At 35.8% G+C, this 21,331-nt stretch overlaps 1 protein-coding gene across 5 annotated transcripts; it reads right to left on the bottom strand.

Annotated features, from left to right (window-relative positions):
- Window positions 1-14,191: 14,191 nt before the first annotated feature.
- On the bottom strand, window positions 14,192-20,630 carry LOC149884820 (uncharacterized). 5 transcript variants are annotated; one of them, XM_090095802.1, is made up of 6 exons: window positions 20,491-20,630; window positions 17,185-17,605; window positions 16,657-16,932; window positions 16,284-16,445; window positions 15,407-15,950; window positions 14,192-14,998 (listed from the first exon to the last, which is right to left on the bottom strand). In XM_090095802.1, the coding sequence occupies exons 5-6, from the start codon at window positions 15,679-15,681 to the stop codon at window positions 14,437-14,439; spliced, it is 837 nt and encodes a 278-aa protein (XP_089951928.1). In that variant the 5' UTR covers window positions 15,682-15,950; window positions 16,284-16,445; window positions 16,657-16,932; window positions 17,185-17,605; window positions 20,491-20,630; the 3' UTR covers window positions 14,192-14,436. The 5 variants fall into 5 exon arrangements, 4 of the variants coding, with proteins under 4 accessions (XP_089951928.1, XP_089951927.1, XP_089951930.1 ...); XR_016454947.1 differs by lacking the exons at window positions 16,657-16,932; window positions 20,491-20,630 and having other exon boundaries at window positions 17,185-17,285; window positions 17,360-17,552; XM_090095801.1 differs by lacking the exon at window positions 16,657-16,932.
- Between the last annotated feature and the right edge of the window lie 701 nt (window positions 20,631-21,331).

Here is a 21,331-nt window from a genome sequence, read left to right as displayed (position 1 = left end):
CCAACCATCCAGGTCTTAACAACAAATTGAGAAGCAAAGTTGTTTTCCCACAACCTGATTTTCCGACGATGATTCCTCGAATGCTTCTCGGTAGAAGCTTGTTATTGTTCCTTTTGCTTTTTCCAATATTCCATGACAAATCAGCAACTTCCATTTTTTTTAATTTAAAAACATTTTTTTAAAATAAAAATGTACTGCGTCAAATGCAAAAGGAAAACAGAAACAATCAGTTTGAGAAACGATGTCTTAAAAAACAACAGAAATACGATCAAAGGAACTTGTGACGTTTGCGGAACGACAAAATGCAAGTTTGTTCCTTCGCATGAATCATTTCAAAAAGGAGGAGACTTGGTTGAATCGATCAACAAATTTTCAAAAAAAATAAAACTTCCTTGGGCAAAATTCCCAGGAGAAATGCACATTCCAGGCATGAATTTTGCAGGACCTGGTACAAACTTAGACAAAAGGCTCACTTCAACGGACATGTATCAGGAGTGGAGAAAACCGGTGGACAGAGTGGACAATGCAGCATACCATCACGATTTGGCTTATAAATATTTCAACGACATTCAAAACAGAAATTTGGCAGATCAGATGATACTTGAAGAAATGAACTCCATTCAAAACCCCACTCAAAAAGAAATCAACGAAAAAAAACTCATCACACCCATCATCAAAGCCAAAGCCAAATTCGGACTGGGTGTTGCAAAAAAAAAAAATTCCCCGTCTGAAATGGACGAATCAGCTTGCAGAGGAGCTTCACAAACCGGTAATTCATCGTTTCAAAAAAAGAAAAGTGTTTGCGAATGACATTGATGAAATATGGGCTGCAGATTTGGTCGACATGCGCTCTTTTTCAAAATTCAACAACGGAGTAAAATATTTGCTCATGGTCATTGACGTTTTTTCAAAGTATGGATGGATCGTTCCATTAAAAAGAAAAACTAGACTTGATGTGGCTGAAGTGTTGAAAGAAATCTTTGAAAAAAGAAAGTGCACCAAAATGTGGGTGGACAAAGGAAAAGAATTTTATAACAAACACGTGAAAGCGCTGGGTGTTCAATTACATTCCACTGAAAACGAGGAAAAAAGTTGTGTCGTTGAGCGATGGAACAGAACGATGAAAGAAAAAATGTTCAAATTCTTTTCAGCAAACAACACCAATAAATACACTGACGTTTTGGACGAAATGGTGAAAAATTGCAACAACACAAAGCACTCTTCCATCAAAATGACCTCAGTTGAAGCCAGCGATGAAAAGAATAAAAATAAGGTCTGGATGAACCTGAATGGAAATGTGCAAACACAAAGACCAGAACCGAAATTTTCAATGGGTGACAAAGTGAGGATCACACAAAAGAAGTCCAATTTTGAAAAAGGGTACACGCCGAGATGGACTGAGGAGGTTTTCAAAGTGTCAAAAATTCAACACACGGATCCACCCACGTACAAAGTCACCGACGCCAACGATGAAGAAGTTCAAGGAACTTTTTACGAACAGGAAATGCAAAAGACCCATCAAGACATATTCAGAATTGATAAAATAATTCGCAGAACAAAGAGCAAATCATTAGTCAAATGGCAAGGATACCCAGACTCGTTCAACTCCTGGGTGGATCATAAAGAATTGATCCGTTTGAAAAAAATGATTTAAAAAAATTTTATTTTCTTTTTAAAAAGATGAATTTTGTGACGATTGAAAATTTTGATGAGAGCAAATTATCGGTTGGAGAAATTTATTCAGCAAACAAACCTATTCAGTACCAAAAGATTCCTCTTTTTTATGAGTACCCCTCTGGAAAAGGGCCTGTCATTTTGAGGACTCCCGTTTTGTTTTCTCTGGGTGTGTTTGAAAGTTGCAGTTTTGGAATAAAAGAACTGAATGGATATTCCATGTCCTTTCTCGGTTTCAACGAAAAAAACGGAATGAGCGAAAAAGAAAGAAAGTTCATCGAGGTGACTGAAAAAATATCAAAACTTCTTCGCAATCAAGTCAAGGAAATGATGCCAACTTTGAAAAAAAGGGAAAGAACGAAAAAGATCATGACGGAAGATTTGTCCATTTTGAAAAACAAATCTGATAATCCAAACGCAGCACCCATTTTTTGGGAAGTTGTTCACAAAGAAAAGTGAAAAAAACATTGAAGTGTCTTCTCTGTTTTTCAAAAAGAAAACGAAAGAGCTCGTGAAATCGAATCCTTTGGAATATGTTCGACAAAAGTGCTACGCCATCGCCTCTTTGAAAATTGAAGGTGTTTTTGTAGGAGCGCAGATTGAGTCCATTCAGGTTAAAATTCCCGAAGTGGTCATTGCAAAAAATGCACCTTCAATTCAAAGCACCATGAGTGATGATTTGGATTTGGGAGAAGTGGAATCTGATGATGAATTGTGAAATCATTCAAAAAAATGAAAATAAAATAATTTAAAACATTTTCTTTTCATATTAAAAATGCATGCCCCTCACAAGTTGTATAAAAACAGCGCCTCAGCAAAGATTCACAATTTTAATTTGAATTTGGAACATTTGAATTTGCATTTGGGACATTTGGAGGAGAGAATCAAAGAGTTGGAACGAAAAAATCCAAAAAACATTATTGTGGTCAAAAAAAAGATCATCCAACCTATTTCAACGTCAACGGACAGCACGAGATTTTTGCTCAGAAAGACATTAGATTTGTTGCTCTTTCTTACACGCAAATATCGTTGTCCGTTGGATTGAATTTGGAGATAGGAATTGCTGTCGTCACTTTGATGAACAAAATCAGCGATCAATTAAAATACAACAAAAACGATGTTATTTATTCAGAGTCTGTGGATGACATCGTTTTGGATGTGAACAACAACAGTCACCAGGACGTCATCATCAAAAAAGGTGAAATGCTCTGTAAAATAAATCACATCGATTCGAATTAAAAAAAATTTTTGACTTTGTTTAAAAGATGGAAATATTGAAAAACACTGAAAAAATTTACCCAGTTCTTCCAACAGCACCATCGGATAGAGGTCACATTTACCGACTTCAAAAAATAAGCGAGATCCAAAAAGAAATGGAGGATGAAAAAGTGAAGAGAATGGCTCTCAGCAAAAAATACCATCGAGCTGCGAAGATTATTCGTTTCGCAGATGATGGATTGCAAACGATGTGCATTGGTTTGGTAATCACAGGAATTATACTTTTGTCAACCGTCGTTGCCACTCCAGTATCGATTGCGTGTGAGGGTGTTGCTGTTGGAATGGGAGCTTTGTCCATTTTCGGAAATCAACAGAACAAAAAACTGATACTGAAGGCTGAAAAGCACAAAAAATTAAAAGTTCTTTCTGAGTCAAAATTGAACACCATTAGCGATCGCATTTCAAAATCGCTCATGGACGGATTTGTGAGCGATTCCGAGTACGAATTAATTCTCAGCGAGCTTCAAAAACTCAAAGCCATGACTGAAGAAATACAAGCCAAGGTAAAAAGCAGCATTGACGAATTGGTCAAAGAGTCGTTGATTCAAAAAGGAAGAGGAGAAGCCATTCATGCATTCAACAACCTGTACAAAAAAGGGAAATGAACGCAAACATGAACGATTTTGCGTTTTTGTTTAAGTTTTTTTCTCCGTATTTTACAAATACAAGACCCGAAAAAGAGAGAGGAGATTGTGAAAAATTATATGGCCAACAGAGAAAAGCTTTACAATGAGAGCATCAACAACAACATTTCAGATGCAAATTATCAAGCTGATTTGAGCAAGTTTTACAGACCGCTCATCGAGAGCAATGAAAAGGTGAAAAACGAGCTGAAGAGCATCGTTGGTTAACGTTGAACCATTGGCTTTGACTTATCCAGAAAGCGAGTCGTCTTTTGAAAGTTTCAAGAGTGTTGAAAAGCCTCCTGAAAGAATGATTGTTGGAAACACTGCTTTGGAATATTTGTCCAAATACGCATCCAAACGATTTGCTTCAGACAGTGTTTGGAATTCACGCAGGAGAAGGTGGCAAAATGTACATTGGAAAAGAACAAATTGCCATCGATAAAAATGACGTCATGGTTGGTGGAGAAAAGTATGCTGGAACAAAAGGTCTTTGGAAGTTGATTTCGAGATCCAAACCTGACAAAAGCATTTACACGGATGATGACCTTAAAAATTACGAAAAAATCCTGATCAGCACTGGCGCGATTGAATCTGATGCAAATCCGAACAGGCCAAAAGCTTCGAGAAGTGAAAAATATGTCACAATCATTGCACCCATTTGGGAAAGAAATAAAATTAAAACGAGGGGAAAAAAAGGTCACGGAGTGATCATTCTTCCGAGCGATCCGAATGCGCTTGCGCAAAGACTTAGCTTGAGCATCGCCGCAGGTCATGCTGGAAATATCGCATCGAGAAACGAAGCTGTAGCAATTTGTGACGAGCTGCTGAGACAGGGGGAAATCAACAAAGAGGAATACAAGTCGATTCAAAAATACATCGAGTCGTGAAACAACGGATTTAAAAAAATATTTTCTTATTTCAAAAATGCTTATTGTAAACAACAGAAGATATTTAAAAAAGAACGTCGTTGGAGGGGGAGGAATCGTGGACACGATTAAAATTTTTTTGAGGAGAATAGCAGCTTCAAACGCATTGAGATCGTCTCTTCATTTGTTGAGAAAGGCAGCAGCAAGCGAAATTGGAAGAGAAGCGATCACAGCAGCCAAGTCTGCCGGAAAAGAATTGGCCTCTTCGGCCATATTGACAGCCAAAGATGTTGCCATTGACAAAGGAAAAAAAGCGATAGAACGAATTTACACCAAGACAGGGACGGTGAATCCGAACCAATTGGTCAACACAATTGTGAACGGAGCGGCAAAGGTGAATCAGTATGTGCCGATTAATCCGATGGAAGAGCTGCATAAAAAAATGTTTGGTTCGTCCATTCAAGCAAAAAGGAAAATGACGAAAAAGAACACGACCAGAATTCAAGATCTCGTCAAAATGGGGAGTGGGCTTTTGATTGCGTAATTTTTTTTTCACGAATCAAAATGACATAAAATTTTTTTTCCTCATTTTAAAAAATGATAAACACCGACAGATTAAGAGTTGACGAAATGCCAGACTATGACACCGGCATTGAAAAAGTTGATTTTTTCGAGTACCTTCCCACAAATCTCGATTTAAATTCTTCAGGATCGATCGTTTTTGAGATTGATTGCCAGTCTGTGCAGACACTTCCGTCTGAGGTCTACATCCTCGTCGAAGGAGTTCTGAAAAAAGCGGATGGAACTGCTTACGCAGCAACAGACAACATTGTACTGGTGAACAACGCCATAATGTATTTGTTTAGTGACGTCACTTATGACTTATCAGGACAACAAGTGGAAAGAGTCATGTATCCAGGTCAAGGAACAACCATGCTTGGATTGTTGAAATACCCTTTTGGTTTTCAGCTTGCAGATGGTTTGAAGCAAATGTGGTACAAAGACAATTCAAACGTCACCGAAGCTGATAATGCAGGTTTCATCACCAGACGAAGCCACTTGTTCGCAGACACCACATCAATTGGCGCATTTTCGTTCAGGATACCTTTAAAACACATTTTTGGTTTTTGTGAAACTTATGACAAAGCTGTTTATGGATTCAGGCACACCATCACCTTCACAAAAAAAGAATATGACGACGCCATTTACAGAGCTGGGACTGTTGCTGCAGGAATGATCGACATCAAAAAATTCCAACTTTTCATGCCTAGAATTGAGCTGGATGTTTTGAGAAAGTCTGAATTCATTAATTTCATGGCGAAAAAAAATTCTGTTCAAGTGGCCTATAAAGCAAACAAAGTCGAAAGCAAGCCATTCCCTCGGGTCTCACAGAATTCACCTGGACTCTCGGAAGAATCACAGACAAAAGCGTTCCGAGATTTATCGTGTTCGGACTTCAGACAAACAGACCTTCCAGTCAATCCTCAAATCCAGCCTTATTTGATCATTGCGATGTCAACAATTTTTACGTGACCGTCAATGGGATAAAATATCCAAATTACAATTACGACTTGAATTTTGGAGAAAAGAAAATTGTCATGGCTCATTCTGACGCGTTCTTGTTTGATGAAAAATATTATGGCACAAACGAACTTGTTTGCCAATCTGGATTGTCTCTGTTTGATTATAAAAATTTGTACCCACTGTTCTTTGTCGACATCAGCAAGCAGAAAGAAAGAGTTGTTTCTGAAACGGCCGAATTGGTTGTGAATCTCAAATTTCGAACAGCAGTGCAAGACAGCACCGTTATTTTTGCAGTGATCACCGACAAATTGATCAAATTCGTTTCAGACGGAACCAACATGAACGCTGTTTATTAGGTCTGAAAGACCGTCATGAGATTCTTGACAAAAAAATGATTTAAAAATTTTTTTTCCTTTTTAAAAATAAAACATGAGATTCACAAAAAATTATCTGAAAAACTTGCTGAAGAAAATGGAGTCACAAAAACCTCAAACAATTTGTTGACTTTGATGATGATTGCAGTTGAGAACAATCTGATCAGCAAAGATTTGCTTTTGGAAGGTGCAAAAGAATACAGGTCGGTGGGTCGACCAAAAAAAGAAGTGAAAACGGAAAAGGTGCAAACGGAAAATGTGAAAAAAACGATCGACCCAAAATACGAGAGGCTTGGTTCAATTCGAAAAAAACCTGTGACGGTTAAAACGACCAACATCGAAACCGGGGAGGTGGTTGAATATGGATCTCTTTACAAAGCGATGAAAAAGACGGGGCATGGATGGAGATATTTGGAGCGTCGAGATGGAAAAGTGGAAGATGGAATCAAGATTGAAATTTTAAATTCTGAAAAACTCGAAAACAGAAAAAAATCGCCAAGTCCGAAAAAATGAAAAAATTGTCAAGTCAGAAAAAAAAATTTTTCAATTCTCGGAAAAAAAGAATTCAAAAAATTCTCGGAAAAAAGAAAAAAAAATTGATTTAAAAAAAAAATCTTCTTGGCATAATAAAATGGAAAACGAAATGCGAAAAATCGCCAAAGAAAAAAAAATTGATTTTGAGTTAAGAAAAATTTCTTGGCAAGATAAAATGGAAAACAAAACTGTTAAAGAATTGCGAGAAATCGCCAAAGCCCAATAATTGAAAAATTATTCAAAGATGTGAAAGGCTGATCTCGTTGAAGCAATAAAAAACACGAGACCGGTTCCTGCTCCGCGTCCTGTCGTTTCGAGACCGGTTTCTGTTCCGCGTCCTGTTTCCAACGACTTGATTTCTTTCGGACCAGCTCGCTTGCAAAATCAGGTTTCAAGAGCTGAACCATTTATTATTGATGAACCTTTTCAAGATTTAACGACCGTCATTACACCTAGACCGGTTCCTGCTCCTCGTCATGGCTTGTTTTCAAGGTTTACGACAGCTGTGAAAAATGCGGTCGTCAACAGTTTCAACAGCGTGCTTGAGTTCGTTGATCCGTACGTTCCAGATGTTGTGAAAAAAAAGATTAAAAATACAAAAAGAGAATTGGAAAAAAGAATCTTGTCTCTCAAACCGCTCGTGTTCAACAGACCACGAATTAATTTTAAAATGACCGATCACGCTCTGGGACGTATTGTAAAACGATTAACATATAAAGTTGAAGGAATTCTTAATGACGTCCCCGACTTCTTAAACTCTACGAAAGACGAAACAGTTAAAATCATGAGAGAAAACAGAAATAAAAAAATTTGGATTCTTTTGACGTGCGAGATAAAACGTATAAAAAAAACCCGACGAACTTCGAATTGTTGATTTTTCAGCCGAATCTGAAATTGTGCTGGAAGCTACGGATTTGGGAGAATTTTACGATAGATCGAAAGAAGAAATCTTTGAAAACATTATCAAATACAACAAGGAGGGATCGGATTGGGTAGTAAAGGTCATTTTGAAGTTGCAAATTAACTTGATTGATTACAAACCAATCGGAGGTAGATCCTACATTCCTCTTGACAAGTTTCTGACGAGTAAAAAAGCAATCATAAACATGGAAAACGAAGACAACGAATGTTTCAAATGGTGCGTCTCAAGGTTTTTGAACATGAAAGAGAAACACGGTGAAAGAATTGACAAAAACTTGATTGAAAAATCGAAAGAGTTGAATTGGGAAGGGATTGAATTTCCGGTCAAACTCGATCAAATCAAAAAATTTTTAAAAAATAATCCAGAAATCAGCGTCAACGTTTTCGCATATGAAGACAAATCCATTCAACCTTTATTAATATCCAAATTTTTGAAACGGAAACATGAAATTGATTTGCTGCTCATTTCAGACGAAAAAACAAATCATTATTGTCTGATCAAAAATCTGAGTCGACTCATTTCCTCCCAATCATCCAAACACAACGGCAAAAAATATTTTGCAGAAATTGTTTTCAGGGGATGAAAAGCGAGGAAGATCATTCAAGACATTCAACCTATTGCAGAGAGCACAGCTCAGTTCGAACCAATCTTCCTCCGAAAAAATTTGTTCATGAAATTTGAACACAAAGAAAGGTCGATGAGAGTCCCATTTGTGGTTTACGCTGATTTTGAAAGTTTCATCAAACCGATGGACTCGTGCGAACAAGACCCAAACCATTCGTACACTAAAAAGTTTCAAAAGCACGTTCCAAGTTCCTTTTCCTATTACATCAAATGTTTTGACAAAACTGTTTATGATGGCGATCCGTCAATTTCCGAAATCGTCAAGCGAGAACGATGATGTGGCTCAATTTTTTGTTGAAAGTTTGGAGAAAGAAATAAAAGAACTTTATGGAAAGACCGGGAAAAAAAATGTGTTTCTCACAGAGGATGATAAAAATAATTTCAAATCCGCGACAGTTTGCCACATTTGCGAAGAAAAAATTCTCGATAATGACAAAGTGTGCGATCACTGCCATTTTACTGGAAAATATCGAGGAGCTGCACACAACGATTGCAATTTGAAATACAAAATTCCAAAATTCATTTCTGTCGTTTTTCACAATTTGTCAGGTTACGACGGCCATTTATTCATCAAGAAATTGGGTGGAGAAATAAACTGCATTCCATGCAATGAGGAAAAGTACATCAGCTTCTCGAAAAAAATCAAAGTGGGAGAGTACACTGGGAAAGATGGAAAACCCAAAGAAAAAAAAATTGAATTGAGATTCATCGACAGTTTTAAATTCATGGCCTCCAGTTTGGATAGTTTGTCTAAAAATTTAAAGCCAGAACAGTTCAAAAACCTCGCAAAATATTTTGAAGGAAAAAAATTTGATTTGCTGCGTAAAAAAGGTGTGTATCCTTACGATTGGATGGACTCATTCAATAAATTTCATGAAACGCAATTGCCTTCAAAATAAGCGTTTTTCTCAAAACTCTACCACGAGGAAATGAACGACGAAAATTATGCGAATGTGCAAACGGTTTGGAACGAGTTTCAATGCAAAGCGTTCAGAGATTATCACGATTTGTACAACGTGTGTGACGTTTTGATTCTTGCGGATGTCTTTGAAAATTTCAGGGACGTTTGCATGAAAAATTACAAGCTCGACCCCGCCTGGTATTACACACCTCCCGGGTTGGCTTGGGACGCTTGTTTGAAAATGACAAAAATAAAATTGGAATTGTTGAACGATCCTGACATGCTTCGCATTGTCCAAAAAGGAACACGTGGAGGAATCAGCATGATTTCAAACCGACTTGGAAAATCGAAAAACAAATACATGGGAGATTCGTTCGATTCGAGCAAAGAGTCGTTCTTCATTCAATACTTGGACGCCAACAACTTGTACGGATGGGCTATGTGCAAACCTCTTCCCACTCACGGTTTTGAATGGACGACTGAAGACGAACTTTCCAATTGAAATCGATTCCGTGCATTTTGGAAGTTGATTTGGATTATCCAGAAAGTCTTCATGACGAACACAACGATTACCCTCTGGCTCCTGAAAGAATGAAAATTGGAAAAGTGGACAAACTCGTTCCAAATCTGAACGACAAAAAGAACTACATCCTTCACAGCGAAAACCTTGAATTGTATGAACGATTGGGAATGAAAATTTCAAAGTTGCATAGAGGCATCAAATTTGAGGAACGGGATTGGATGAAACCATACATTGACCTCAACACCGATTTGAGAACAAAAGCCACCAACGACTTTGAGAAGGATTTTTTCAAGCTGATGAACAATTCGGTGTTTGGAAAAACTATGGAAAACATTGAAAAGCGAGTAGACGTGTGACTTGTGACAAAAAAGGAAGAAGCAATGAAATTGTCGGCCAGACCAAATTACACCAGGCACACGATTTTCGATGAAAACTTGGTCGCCGTTCACATGAAAAGAACAAAGCTGCTTTTCAACAAACCGATTTATTTGGGAATGTCCATCTTGGATTTGAGCAAGACTTTGATGTTTGAATTCCACTACGACTACATCAGAAAAAAATATTCCAACAAAGCAAAGTTGTTGATGACGGACACGGACACGGACTCGCTGATTTACGAAATCAAAACGGACGATTTTTACAAAGACGTTGCCGAGGATGTGGAAAGCAAATTCGACACGAGTGATTTTGACAAAAACCATCCAGCCATTCAAAGCGTTGGGTTCAAAGGGGGCGCAAACAAAAAGGTTATTGGGATGTTCAAAGACGAAACCGGAGGAAAACAGATTGAAGAGTTTGTCGGTCTCCGGTCGAAATTGTACTCTTACAAAATCCATGAAAAAGAGCACAAAAAATGTAAAGGAGTCAAAAGAAATGTCGTGCAAAAATACATCACCCACGACGATTACAAAAAAATGTCTCGAAACCAAAAAAGAAAAGGTAAACAAAATGAACTTCATCCGATCCCATTTGCACGACATTTACACGGAAGAAATCAACAAAGTCTCTTTCAGCGCCGCAGACGACAAAAGAATCATTTTGGAAGATAGAATTCACACGCTTGCTTATGGTCACTACAAAAACAGATTCAACTTGATCAACAATTGGAAATTTTTCGGTCAGGAAGACAGAGATCCGCAAACACCAGATCCAGAGGATTCGTTTGCGAATTAAATAAAATTTTTTAACAAAGTAAAAATGAGAAACAAGAAAATCAATGTGAAGGGAATTTTGACCAATTTTCAATTGATGTATGGAATTGATTTGCCAAACGAGGCTTTGTCCACTTTTCAATTGATGGAGGCGGCAAAAAAACTGAAAATAAAAAACTTTCGAGGAGTTTTTGCCAGAGACGAATTTCCAAAAAAACCGAGAATAAAAGAATGCGGAATTTTCAACACGGGGGATTCGAGCACAAGAGGATTTCATTGGGTGTGTTGATACAAAGACGGGGATAAAAAGTTCAGCTTTGACTCTTACGCTCAACCCCCTCTCGTCGGGCTCGTCTACTATTTAAAATGTCCTGTCTTTTACAACAGCGAAAGGGTTCAATTTGGAAACACATCTTATTGCGGTCATTTGTGTCTTTACGTCTTGAAAAAATGTGAAGAGGGAAACAGCTTTCAAGACGTCGTCAACACCCTTTGGTGATTGCAAATCGAATTTTAAAAATTTCGCCCATTTAAAAATGATTGACAAATTCAACAGAAGCGAATTCAGCGTTTATTTCGACAATAATTCAACAGACTCAGCAAGCAACGTTTTTATTAAAACAGACGGTTCCAGCACCATCACTTCAGACATTGATTTTAATTCTCAAAAAATCATTAATTTGGCAGAACCAACCAACTCACACGACACCGCCACAAAAAATTATGTGGACACGCATTCGTCTGGAGGAACTGGCACGGTGATTGGAGTTGCAGACTTGAATTTAAATTCCCATAAATTAATCAATGTGCTTAATCCATCAAACGCGCAAGACGCCGCGACAAAAAGTTACGCAGACGTTTTGTTACAAAAATCCAACTTTTTAGGACTTGTTCTAGGATCAGGATTCACCAGTTTGGGTTTAAAGTCGCAAACTGTGACAGGATCAACCATTGCACCAGTCTTCAGCTACGTAGACGGTCCTGGAGTTCTGAGAAGGCTATGGCTGGCCATAAATGGAACCGGAACAATAGTTCCTGGACGCACCTTTATTCAAATATTGGCAGATGGAGAGATTGTATTTGGAAATACTTCAACAACCAACGAAGGAATAGGAGTGGATACCACTGCCCTTGCTTGCGACTTGCTCTTTTCCCCTCTCGGCGGACCGGTTTACGCCAACTCTTTGCAAGGTTGCAACGTTTACAACACCAATTCATTGGGAGGATATTTTACGCTCGACTTGCCGTTTACAACAAACTTTACCATCAAACTGGTCAATAATAATACTGCAGCCATCACTTACTGGATTCAACCCTTCATTTCCACATTCACCTCCATCCCTCCTCTTCTCTCCTCTGTTAAATTGTACAAATGTACTCAGTGACGTTCAGATATCTCAATACCACTTACGGAAACGAATATGTTTTGCTAAACACCAATGGAAAAGCAAATGGCGTTTTTCTGAAATACATCAGGATGCATGTCGTCGGCTCTTCTGGAAGCTGGTGGGAGTCCAGAGTCAGACTGTATGACGGAAATTTGCCTCCAGGCAACGGAACTGTCCTTAGTCCATGGACTCCTTACAATGAAAACAATTACAACACTTTCCCTGGGTATGAGGGAGACAGCAATGGCTTCTTTTCATTGTCTGGACTTGAAGACTTTTACTTGTCTTCGTGGAACGGAGCAAACTTAATCTCGTTCAACAGCAAATCAACAGGACTGCTGTACCAATCCACTGCATCCATCGGCTCCACCACCACCTTTTCCTTTTACAGAAATTTCGCATGCCCAGCGTCGCAGCTGGAAGAAGGCTCGTTGTCACACTCAACTCTGGCGACGCGCAAGTCGGTCAATCCGGAAGCTTTTACCTACTTCTCGGACAAGCGTATTATTACGCCTAATTCTAAACTATTTTAAATTTAATTTTGTGAAAAAAAAGTTTCTTGGCGTATTAAAATGAATTCCGTTGACACTCGCAAAATTAGAATCTTACGAAATGAGGACGGAAAACTTAGAAGTTTTAAAATACAGGGTCTTATTCAATTTTTAAAAAATAATGGAGTCCAGTGGCGCGAAATTGAAATTTTAAAATCAATCATCCAAACAAAAAGAACAAGAACAAAGAAAAAAAGAAAAAGAAATTTTTCGCAATGGAAAATTTAAACACCTCTTCAAAAATTGAAATTCTTTAGCAAATAAAAAATTTCAAATTTTTTTGAATTTTTTTTTGAAAATTTTTTTTGTCCCCAGAAAATTTTTACCCCCCGCGATTATCAAAATTTGCACAACGAAGATGAAAAAATGATTTTGTCCCAGAACTCTCATTTTACATCTACTCTCTTCAGAGAACGGTTAAGCTTATATGTTGACATGCCTAAAACTGGGTCTGGAAATACCAATGACGGCAATACTGCCAGAAGAGCATTTAAAAATAGTAAAGTTTTTTCTGGAATTACTAAAGTTGATTGTGATATAATTGAAAGATTGCATAATAATCTCATAACCATATCTTGTGGATATCCTATTAATATAAATGAATTAGATTTATAATGCACTGAAACAGCTAAACGTATAGTGAGTTTGTACGACTGGTATGTTATGCCTCCCACTGTACATAAACTGCTGCTTCATAGTTCTTCCATATGATATAAATTACCTTTTCCAATCGGGGTATATTCGGAAGATGCACTGGAGAGTTTAAATAAACAGATAAGAAATTCTAGACTTAAGCACACGGCAAAAATATCAAGGTTAAACACAATGATAAATCAGATGCACTACCTTTTAGTAACATCAGATCCAAAAGTATCAAGCATATCTTTTAGAAAACATAAGAGCTATCGAGGAAAACCGTTACCAGATGAAGTTATTAAATTAATTGAAGGGTGCAAGGGAAAAACAGGGAATGTCAATTTTTCGCAAACTGAGAAAACTAAAAATCAAGTTTTTAAGACTTCTGCTACCTGTCAGTGAAGCGTACAGTAGTTTTTTTTTGTTTGTCCGTAATCAGTATCCAGACAAGGTTTGAAATAAGTTTATATGAAAAGTTTTTAATGTATTGTTTGGATTTTAGAGAGCGTTATCTCACCCATGTCCAAAAATGACATTCCCTGTTTTTGCGTTGCACAAAATTTTCTTCTCTAATAAGACTAAAGCATCTAGTGTGGACACTCATAAATGACAAAGAGACTTAACCAAACATGCAACATTGTCAGAAATAACAAGTATGCTACATTTACAAGCTACAATTATAAAAGAAAAAAAACAAGGAAAAAGGGCAGCAAGGATAAGGAAAGAGGGCAGCAGCTATTCATAATTAATCTTCCTCTTCATCGTCAATGTCAGAGGCATCAATCTTATCATTGTTGGCAGTTGATTGTCCATGATGTGGAAGACTGCTATAGAAATCTTGTGCCTTCTGTGGGCAAAAATGCTTTAATTTTTGCAGGTCTTTGAACTTAGCGGCTGAAATAAGCAGAGGTAACCTGTTGGATGGTTGAAGGGCTGCCTGTAAAGTTCTTCTTTTACCAAAGGCTTTGACATGACAGCTGTAGTAAATAATCCATTCCAGCTTTCACGAAACTGCATCAGACGAGGGTGGTCTTGTGAGAAGATCAATTCACGCAGAGGTTGTGCCTTGACTGGACAAGATGCTAAATAAAAGTTGGAAATGTGATTTTCCACATTCAGTAGCATAGTGTTGGTTACTGTGACAACCTTGAAAGGGGATGTTGTATTAGGCGTTGGTAGATATTTCCAGAAATCAAACGCAACTGCAGCAAAATCTGGAAGTATCTGGGATTTCCGCAATGCAGTAGTTTTTAGATCATAAAAAACTTCACCCTTCCTCAAATGTAGCTCATTTTCTGTTGTCAGTCGCCTCAACTCCTTTTCCGAGTGATCTTTGGCAACTTCTATTTTAAAATGGTCGCAAGTCGAGCAAGTATTCTTGCGTGGATACCCAAATCCAATGTTGAATTTATCAACAAAGATGCGCCTGTTTGTAACAGAAAAAATACATTATTAACTTTGTTGTTTATTTTATTTGTTAAGTTAAGAGTTTCACAACCACTAAACACAATAAGGTCATAACTGAGGCAGAACAGGTGGCTGAGCAATAAAGAAAGAGCAGAGAACCTAGCTTAAGGTAGGATGAGACATAATTTTATATTATTTTTTGTATAAGGTTACAAAATTTTAACAGTCAACGAGCCACAAAATAAAAAGTTGACAAAATATAAAAAATTCATTAAATCTTTATTTTACTTAATTATCCACTCAGAGCATAGCTTAAAAAAAAATTCTAACAAATTTTTGAAAAATAATAATCTGAAGTTAAATTATATAAAAAGCCAGAAGAGGAAAGTTTTTTTTAAACTAGCAGTACTACATAGAAATCAGATACCTGTAACTTTCTCTTGAACATGCTTCCCCTGGATGAGCTGCAGCTATCATGGCGTTCTGTTCGTCTTTTGTACCCAGCCCATTAAACCTGTACAAAATTGTCTGCCTTGCTTGCAGACTGATGTTTTCAAAGCATTGTAACCTTGCACAGTTGCAAGCTTCTCCCATTAAGTGGCTTGACAACTTCATTTTTTTTGCATTTTCTTTTTTTCTTCCATTTATTGGCCGTTTTTTTGGTTTTTTAGTGACCTCAGGATGTGTGTTTACATCCGCCATCTTGAATTGCCGTCACGTGACAAAAATACGGCAAACACATAGGTTTCTAGTGAAGCGGCAATTTGACTATCCTTGTTTTTATGTTGCAGAGGACTGACATTCCCTGTTTTTCTGTAGCAGGGGTATTTTTAATGGGCTATTTTTACCTGACTATACTTGTTTTTTCACTTTAATACTTTGACAGAAGCTAGCTATCGAAATGCACAATGGGCTGGCAGGGCTATCTCAAATTTTCGAAAAATTGACATTCCCTGTTTTTCCCTTGCACCCTTCAATTGTAATGTAAATAATAAAATGAATGTAATAAAATACAGTTTTTTTTTCTCTATGTATCAACTTCCTTTAAAAAACATTTTTATAAAAATATCAAGTAGAGTAATATATCAAGATAATGTGTTTGTCTTGAAGATTCTAAAACTTGAAAAAAAAATTTTTTGTACGCGTATAGTCACCTTAAACGCGCATAAGCGAGCGTTATACGGTCGAAGCTACGCATAAAAAAAAAAATATTAACAAATTTGAAATCTTTAACCCAAAAATTATTATTTTGATATATAACATTATTGATTTACGATTTATGTCAAATTTTATTTAATTTTTACCGTTTTTTTGATCGTTCTGAGTCAACTGTGCGGGGTGACCGAAATCCAATGTTGGTACAACGCCACAAAAAAATAACGGAAAACAAGGTTTTTATGGATTCATTTGAATTTCTTTAACAACTCTCTATACCGCAGATGACGGCAGCAATCCCTTTTTAAATTCTGAAAGTAGAAATGTTAACAAAATTTATTTTATTAAATTAACATTACTAAATTTTACTAAATGAACTAAATTTTAAACTTTTTTAGTTGATATTTCAAACAAAAAAATATGTATATATTCTATTTTAATTTAGAAAATTCTTTTATTTTAAAAATTGTTAATATATTTGAAATATATAAAGTTAAAAGATTATCTTAAAAGTAAATATACACTTATTTAGATTAAAAAGTCTCCATTTTAACGAAACAAAAATCTCTCATTTTTCAGATTTCTTTGAAGTTAACATACAGTTTTTTAGATTCTTTTAACTATAAAATATAAGAAAAAACTGCTTTACTTTTTAAAGAAAAAATCATTAAAATTTTATATTATTAAAAAAAGAGCACTATATTAACAAAAAAGTTGAGAGGAGTTGGTTGCCATTTTTTTGTTGTTTTAAGTCACTGTGCGCCATTGCGCCAATACATAGTGCGTCATTTTAACAATCTAGAAGGAAAAAATTTCAAACGCAAATAAAGACTCTAACTTTGCTTATTTAAAGTATAATTATAGGTATAGTAATCATAAAAACGCAAAATAATAAAAATGAAATAAGCATACATAACATTTTTTGAAATTTGTAAAATAAAGCAAATTTAAAGAGTTAAAGGGTTTTAGACTTTTTCTTTTTTAAAACTACACTTTAAATCGGAGATGCAACCGAAAAATCTTTAACAATGGAAGCTGAATCTCCTTTACCTTGTTTCCTTAGCTTCATTTCAGTGGCCATACTTAGCTCTTGGCTACTTTGCTCCAGGAGATTTTGCAATTTGTACTTTTGAGTTTTAGGACCACAAGCGCTAAAAGATTTTATTATAACATTCTGCTGGAAAGTATGTGGTACATTTCAAATCAGTAAATGTAATATTTTTACTTATCCAAAAAGAATAGGTGTCCAGAATGCTCTGCTGATGTCTCCATATTTCCGTCCATTTCATCTGAAATATTTGATTAAAAACTTCTGAGCTTGTTTTTTAAACACTTTAAAGCAGCTTCAGACTTTCCAATATTTTTCCTATTTCTTTAGAATCTTTATCCCATCATTGCATCAAACTTCAAAATTTTCGGGGTTTGTACCCATATGTCAAAAAGAGTCATTCGAGAAATCAAAGGAGCCATTCTATAAAATAGAATAAATATAATTAAATATAATTAAATAAATTAGTTCGCAAGAATGTTCGCAGAATGTTTTTTTTTGGTTTAACAATTCAAAGGTATGAGATTTAATTTGCAACATGATCATTAGGGATATGACTTTTTAATTTTTTTTCAAATAAAATGTTTCCTGTATCATAAATCGATGAACTTTTACCTAAAATCATGAAAAAAGGCCCAAATAGCTTTCTGCAACAAAAAAAAGGTCACCCCCAAAATAAAAATTTGATTTACCATTTTTATACATTCATTTTTGACCGATGTTTTAATCTTAAGCTTAATTCTCAGCTTAATTCTCAGTGTTGCTAATGTGAGCTCAGTGTTGATAATGTGAATAGTTCTATGAAGTACTCTGCGTGTAACTGAGCTAATAAGGAACTACTGTAGCGAACTAAAGACGCTGTAAGTGTACGAAGTATAAGTAGTTGTAGCATTATCGTTAGGATACGGACTGGATTATCGAACTGTTATCAACATTGACTAGATTATCGAACTATAATTGGATTACTATACAGTTAAAGTATTTTATTAATTAAACGACTTTATTAAACGGATATTTACGCTCAGCTATCCGTAAAGTCGTAACAATATTATATGATGTCTCACAAGAAAAGTCATACCACAGTAACAAAGAACAAGAAGACTTGGACTAAAAATTTGGTGAGATTTCAAGAGTCACACAGAAGAAGAGGAAGCGTGGCTGTAGAAGAACATTCACTCGATGAAAAATCCAGAATACCACTTCAATTGCAGATCGTAGGAAGATACCAGTTTCTCGGAGCATATGTTAAAGGAAGAAAAGAACGAATAGACCAAATTTCTAAGGAAATTACAAAATTGTGGGACAATAAACTGAATTTTCCACATGTGTCTGATCAAGTGATAAGAGCAAAGCTTATGAAGGTGCTGAAGGTCTATGATGAATGTGTCAAGCGTGGAAAATATGATGTTCTCAATGCATTATTTGACATCACGAAAGTGAATGGCCAGTGGTTATCCTCGGAAGATAAACGTCTATACCACCTACAAAAAGAAAGTAAAGGACAGGTGGGGTACTCAACAGGACAAGTGGCAAGTAAAGAAACCATTCACCCTTCCAAGAGAAGGAAAGTCCAGTCTGGAACAGCAATACCTTCCACATCACAAGTCCTGTCTACCACAGACAGTGGTACTGAATCTGAAAACTGCAAAAGTAAGAGTGAAGATGATGAAGACGACGACGGTGATAAAGACGATGATGAAGACACTCAGAAAAAAACTAGAAAGCACTACAAAAGTAAATTTGCTGTAAGTATGGTTACATCAAGTGGAGTTTCCACAAAGAAAGCTGCTAAAATATGCAATGTATTATCACAACAAGGTATTGATATTCCAACTCCAAGTCAATCAGCAATTTACAAGTCCACATTCAAAGAGGCAGGTAAATTAAAAAAAGAAATGATACAACAACTTAAAATGGAACAGTGGTCCTTACACTTTGACGGCAAACGAATAGATGTTAAGGAATATCAGGTAGTTGTACTTCAGAATGAAAGAACTGACGTGAAATTTGATGCACTGCGTTTAAAAGATGGCAAAGCTGAAACTGTTGCTGAAAAAATTGCCAAACTTATTGATGAATACAATTTGTGGAATTCAATTAAGATGATCATTACTGATACAACAAACGTCAATACTGGGAAGAGAAATGGAGTTGTTGATGTGATGTGGGCAGAACATTGGTTTAGTAGTCAAAAGTACAATGACAATGACTTCAAGAATTTATCTGATGTATTGAAGCCTTACAAAAAGGCATTGCAGTCATTCAAAAATCACTGGAAGAAAGAGCCATCCGTCATCGACATACCACGAAGTAATCAGATAGCTGAACTTGCAATCAAGGTGATGCAAGACCTGTATGCTTCCTGCAGAAAGAAAGACAAACTGCAACTTCGATTCATTCTAAGTAATAAGCGCTAGACTCTTTATGAGACGTGAGCATCATGTGACCCCTGTACTAAACACAGTAGGCCTATAGACACAGACAGTTATGTATATTGTTGTACTAGACGCTTTGATACTGTTAATTTTGTAATACATGTATAATTATATATCACATAATGTTTTTTGTTATATCACAGTACATGTTGCATAAATAAATAAAATAACAACAGGAGTATGACTCTTACAACATCTTCAGCCTTTAATATTCATTTACTGTACAAAAGTGTACCTATTGAAAATTCGATTTTTTGGTTTTGGGGTGACCTTTTTTCAAAATATGTCAAAATGAAACATCTATTCGTTCTTTTTACATAAAAGTTCATTGAATTACGATACAGGCCTAGTAGGTTGCAAAAAAGTCATATCCCTAATGATCATGCAACATGATCATGCAACATGATCATGCAATATGATCATGCAACATGATCATGCAACATGATATGCGACATGATCATGCAACATGATCATGCAACATGATCATGCAATTATATTCGCTAACATTACATGTTAAAAGTTACACAGAAATTGTAAAATAAATTTATGATTTGACAACAAATATCCACTTTTTCAAAGAATTCTACAAGCCAGCAAAGGATTTTCATTAAAAGCTATAAACATTAACGATGAGTCGATTAACAATCCTTATTTCGAAATAAAATAATGTAAAATGAAGTTTCAGATCCGAAACTTTTACAATAACTAAAAATTTTGAATTACTGTTGTCTTAGCTGTTGTACAACTTTAAAAAATTCGCGTATACTCAAATGAATTAATTACCAGCTTTGGTTTTTAAATACTATGGACAATCTGTTATCGAAATATAATACAAATAAACACTTTGAAATAAGTTGAAAAAGGAATTTTTACCTTCTAGATTGTCAAAATGACACACTGTGCATCGTTGGGAAGCCTGGCATAGGGTCCTTTCCAAACTTACCGTGAGTTTAACGAAAGTTATCAAAATATGTTACTTAAAAAGAACAAAAGTATTAGAAATGAATTTTTGCAAATACAAATACAATATTTTAAGAGTTTATCCCTGAAAATGCATGAATTAAATCATTTATAAACTAAACTTGATCCTATGCGTCACTTATCTTATATAGTGTTTAAACTTATCGTATATCGTAAAATCTCCTTTTGTGTCTTATTTATAATAAACTTATGGTTTCAAATCCATTCGCAACATTTTTGTTTTGAATTTGCTGCTACGTTTCAGACGTCATAACCGAAGGCAAACGTTCTATTTTGCGCTTGGCTAGTTGTTTTGCCCATTTCAAAACTTTTTCAATCAGACTTACGATTTCTGTTGCTATTTTTAAACTGAAACAAACAGTTTTGGCTCTATCACCGCTGCAATATTATAGTTAAAATCGGCTATAATTTGCACATTTTCTACATTTGAGGTTGGTGATTAATTTTTATCATTCTGCTGGGTGTCATTAGATAAAGTTAATCAGCTAATCTTTGAACAATTTTTGTGTAGTCAACACTATTAGTATGGAATGGAAAAATTCCGGTCTTTTTAAAACAACTTTTGATATTATTTGCCATAGAAGGACCGATTATGAATGAATTTAAAGATACTCGTACATTTTCCTTTTTTATTTCCGCTCCTTCACGGTTGACGCACCGTTGTCGGCAAAAGGATTTTATTTTCCTTTCATTGGCCCAAAAAAAGCTACATCAAGTGGCTGCAAGATATGTG

This window comes from Hydra viridissima, unplaced genomic scaffold (assembly GCF_058129835.1).
Source record: "Hydra viridissima isolate aposymbiotic clone 2 unplaced genomic scaffold, HvirCarnegie_v1 scaffold_8, whole genome shotgun sequence".
In the NCBI taxonomy this organism is placed as follows: Eukaryota; Metazoa; Cnidaria; class Hydrozoa; order Anthoathecata; family Hydridae; genus Hydra; species Hydra viridissima.
This window is presented reverse-complemented; position numbering and strand designations above follow the sequence as displayed.

What these genes read in the sequence shown, in the direction of transcription:
- LOC149884820 (XM_090095802.1), bottom strand. Translation starts at nt 15,681, where the DNA reads ATGGCGGATGTAAACACACATCCTGAGGTCACTAAAAAACCAAAAAAA. An exon ending in TGTTCAAGAGAAAGTTACAG is followed by an intron (nt 14,999 to 15,406) that starts GTATCTGATTTC and finishes TGTTACAAACAG; the next exon opens with GCGCATCTTTGTTGATAAAT.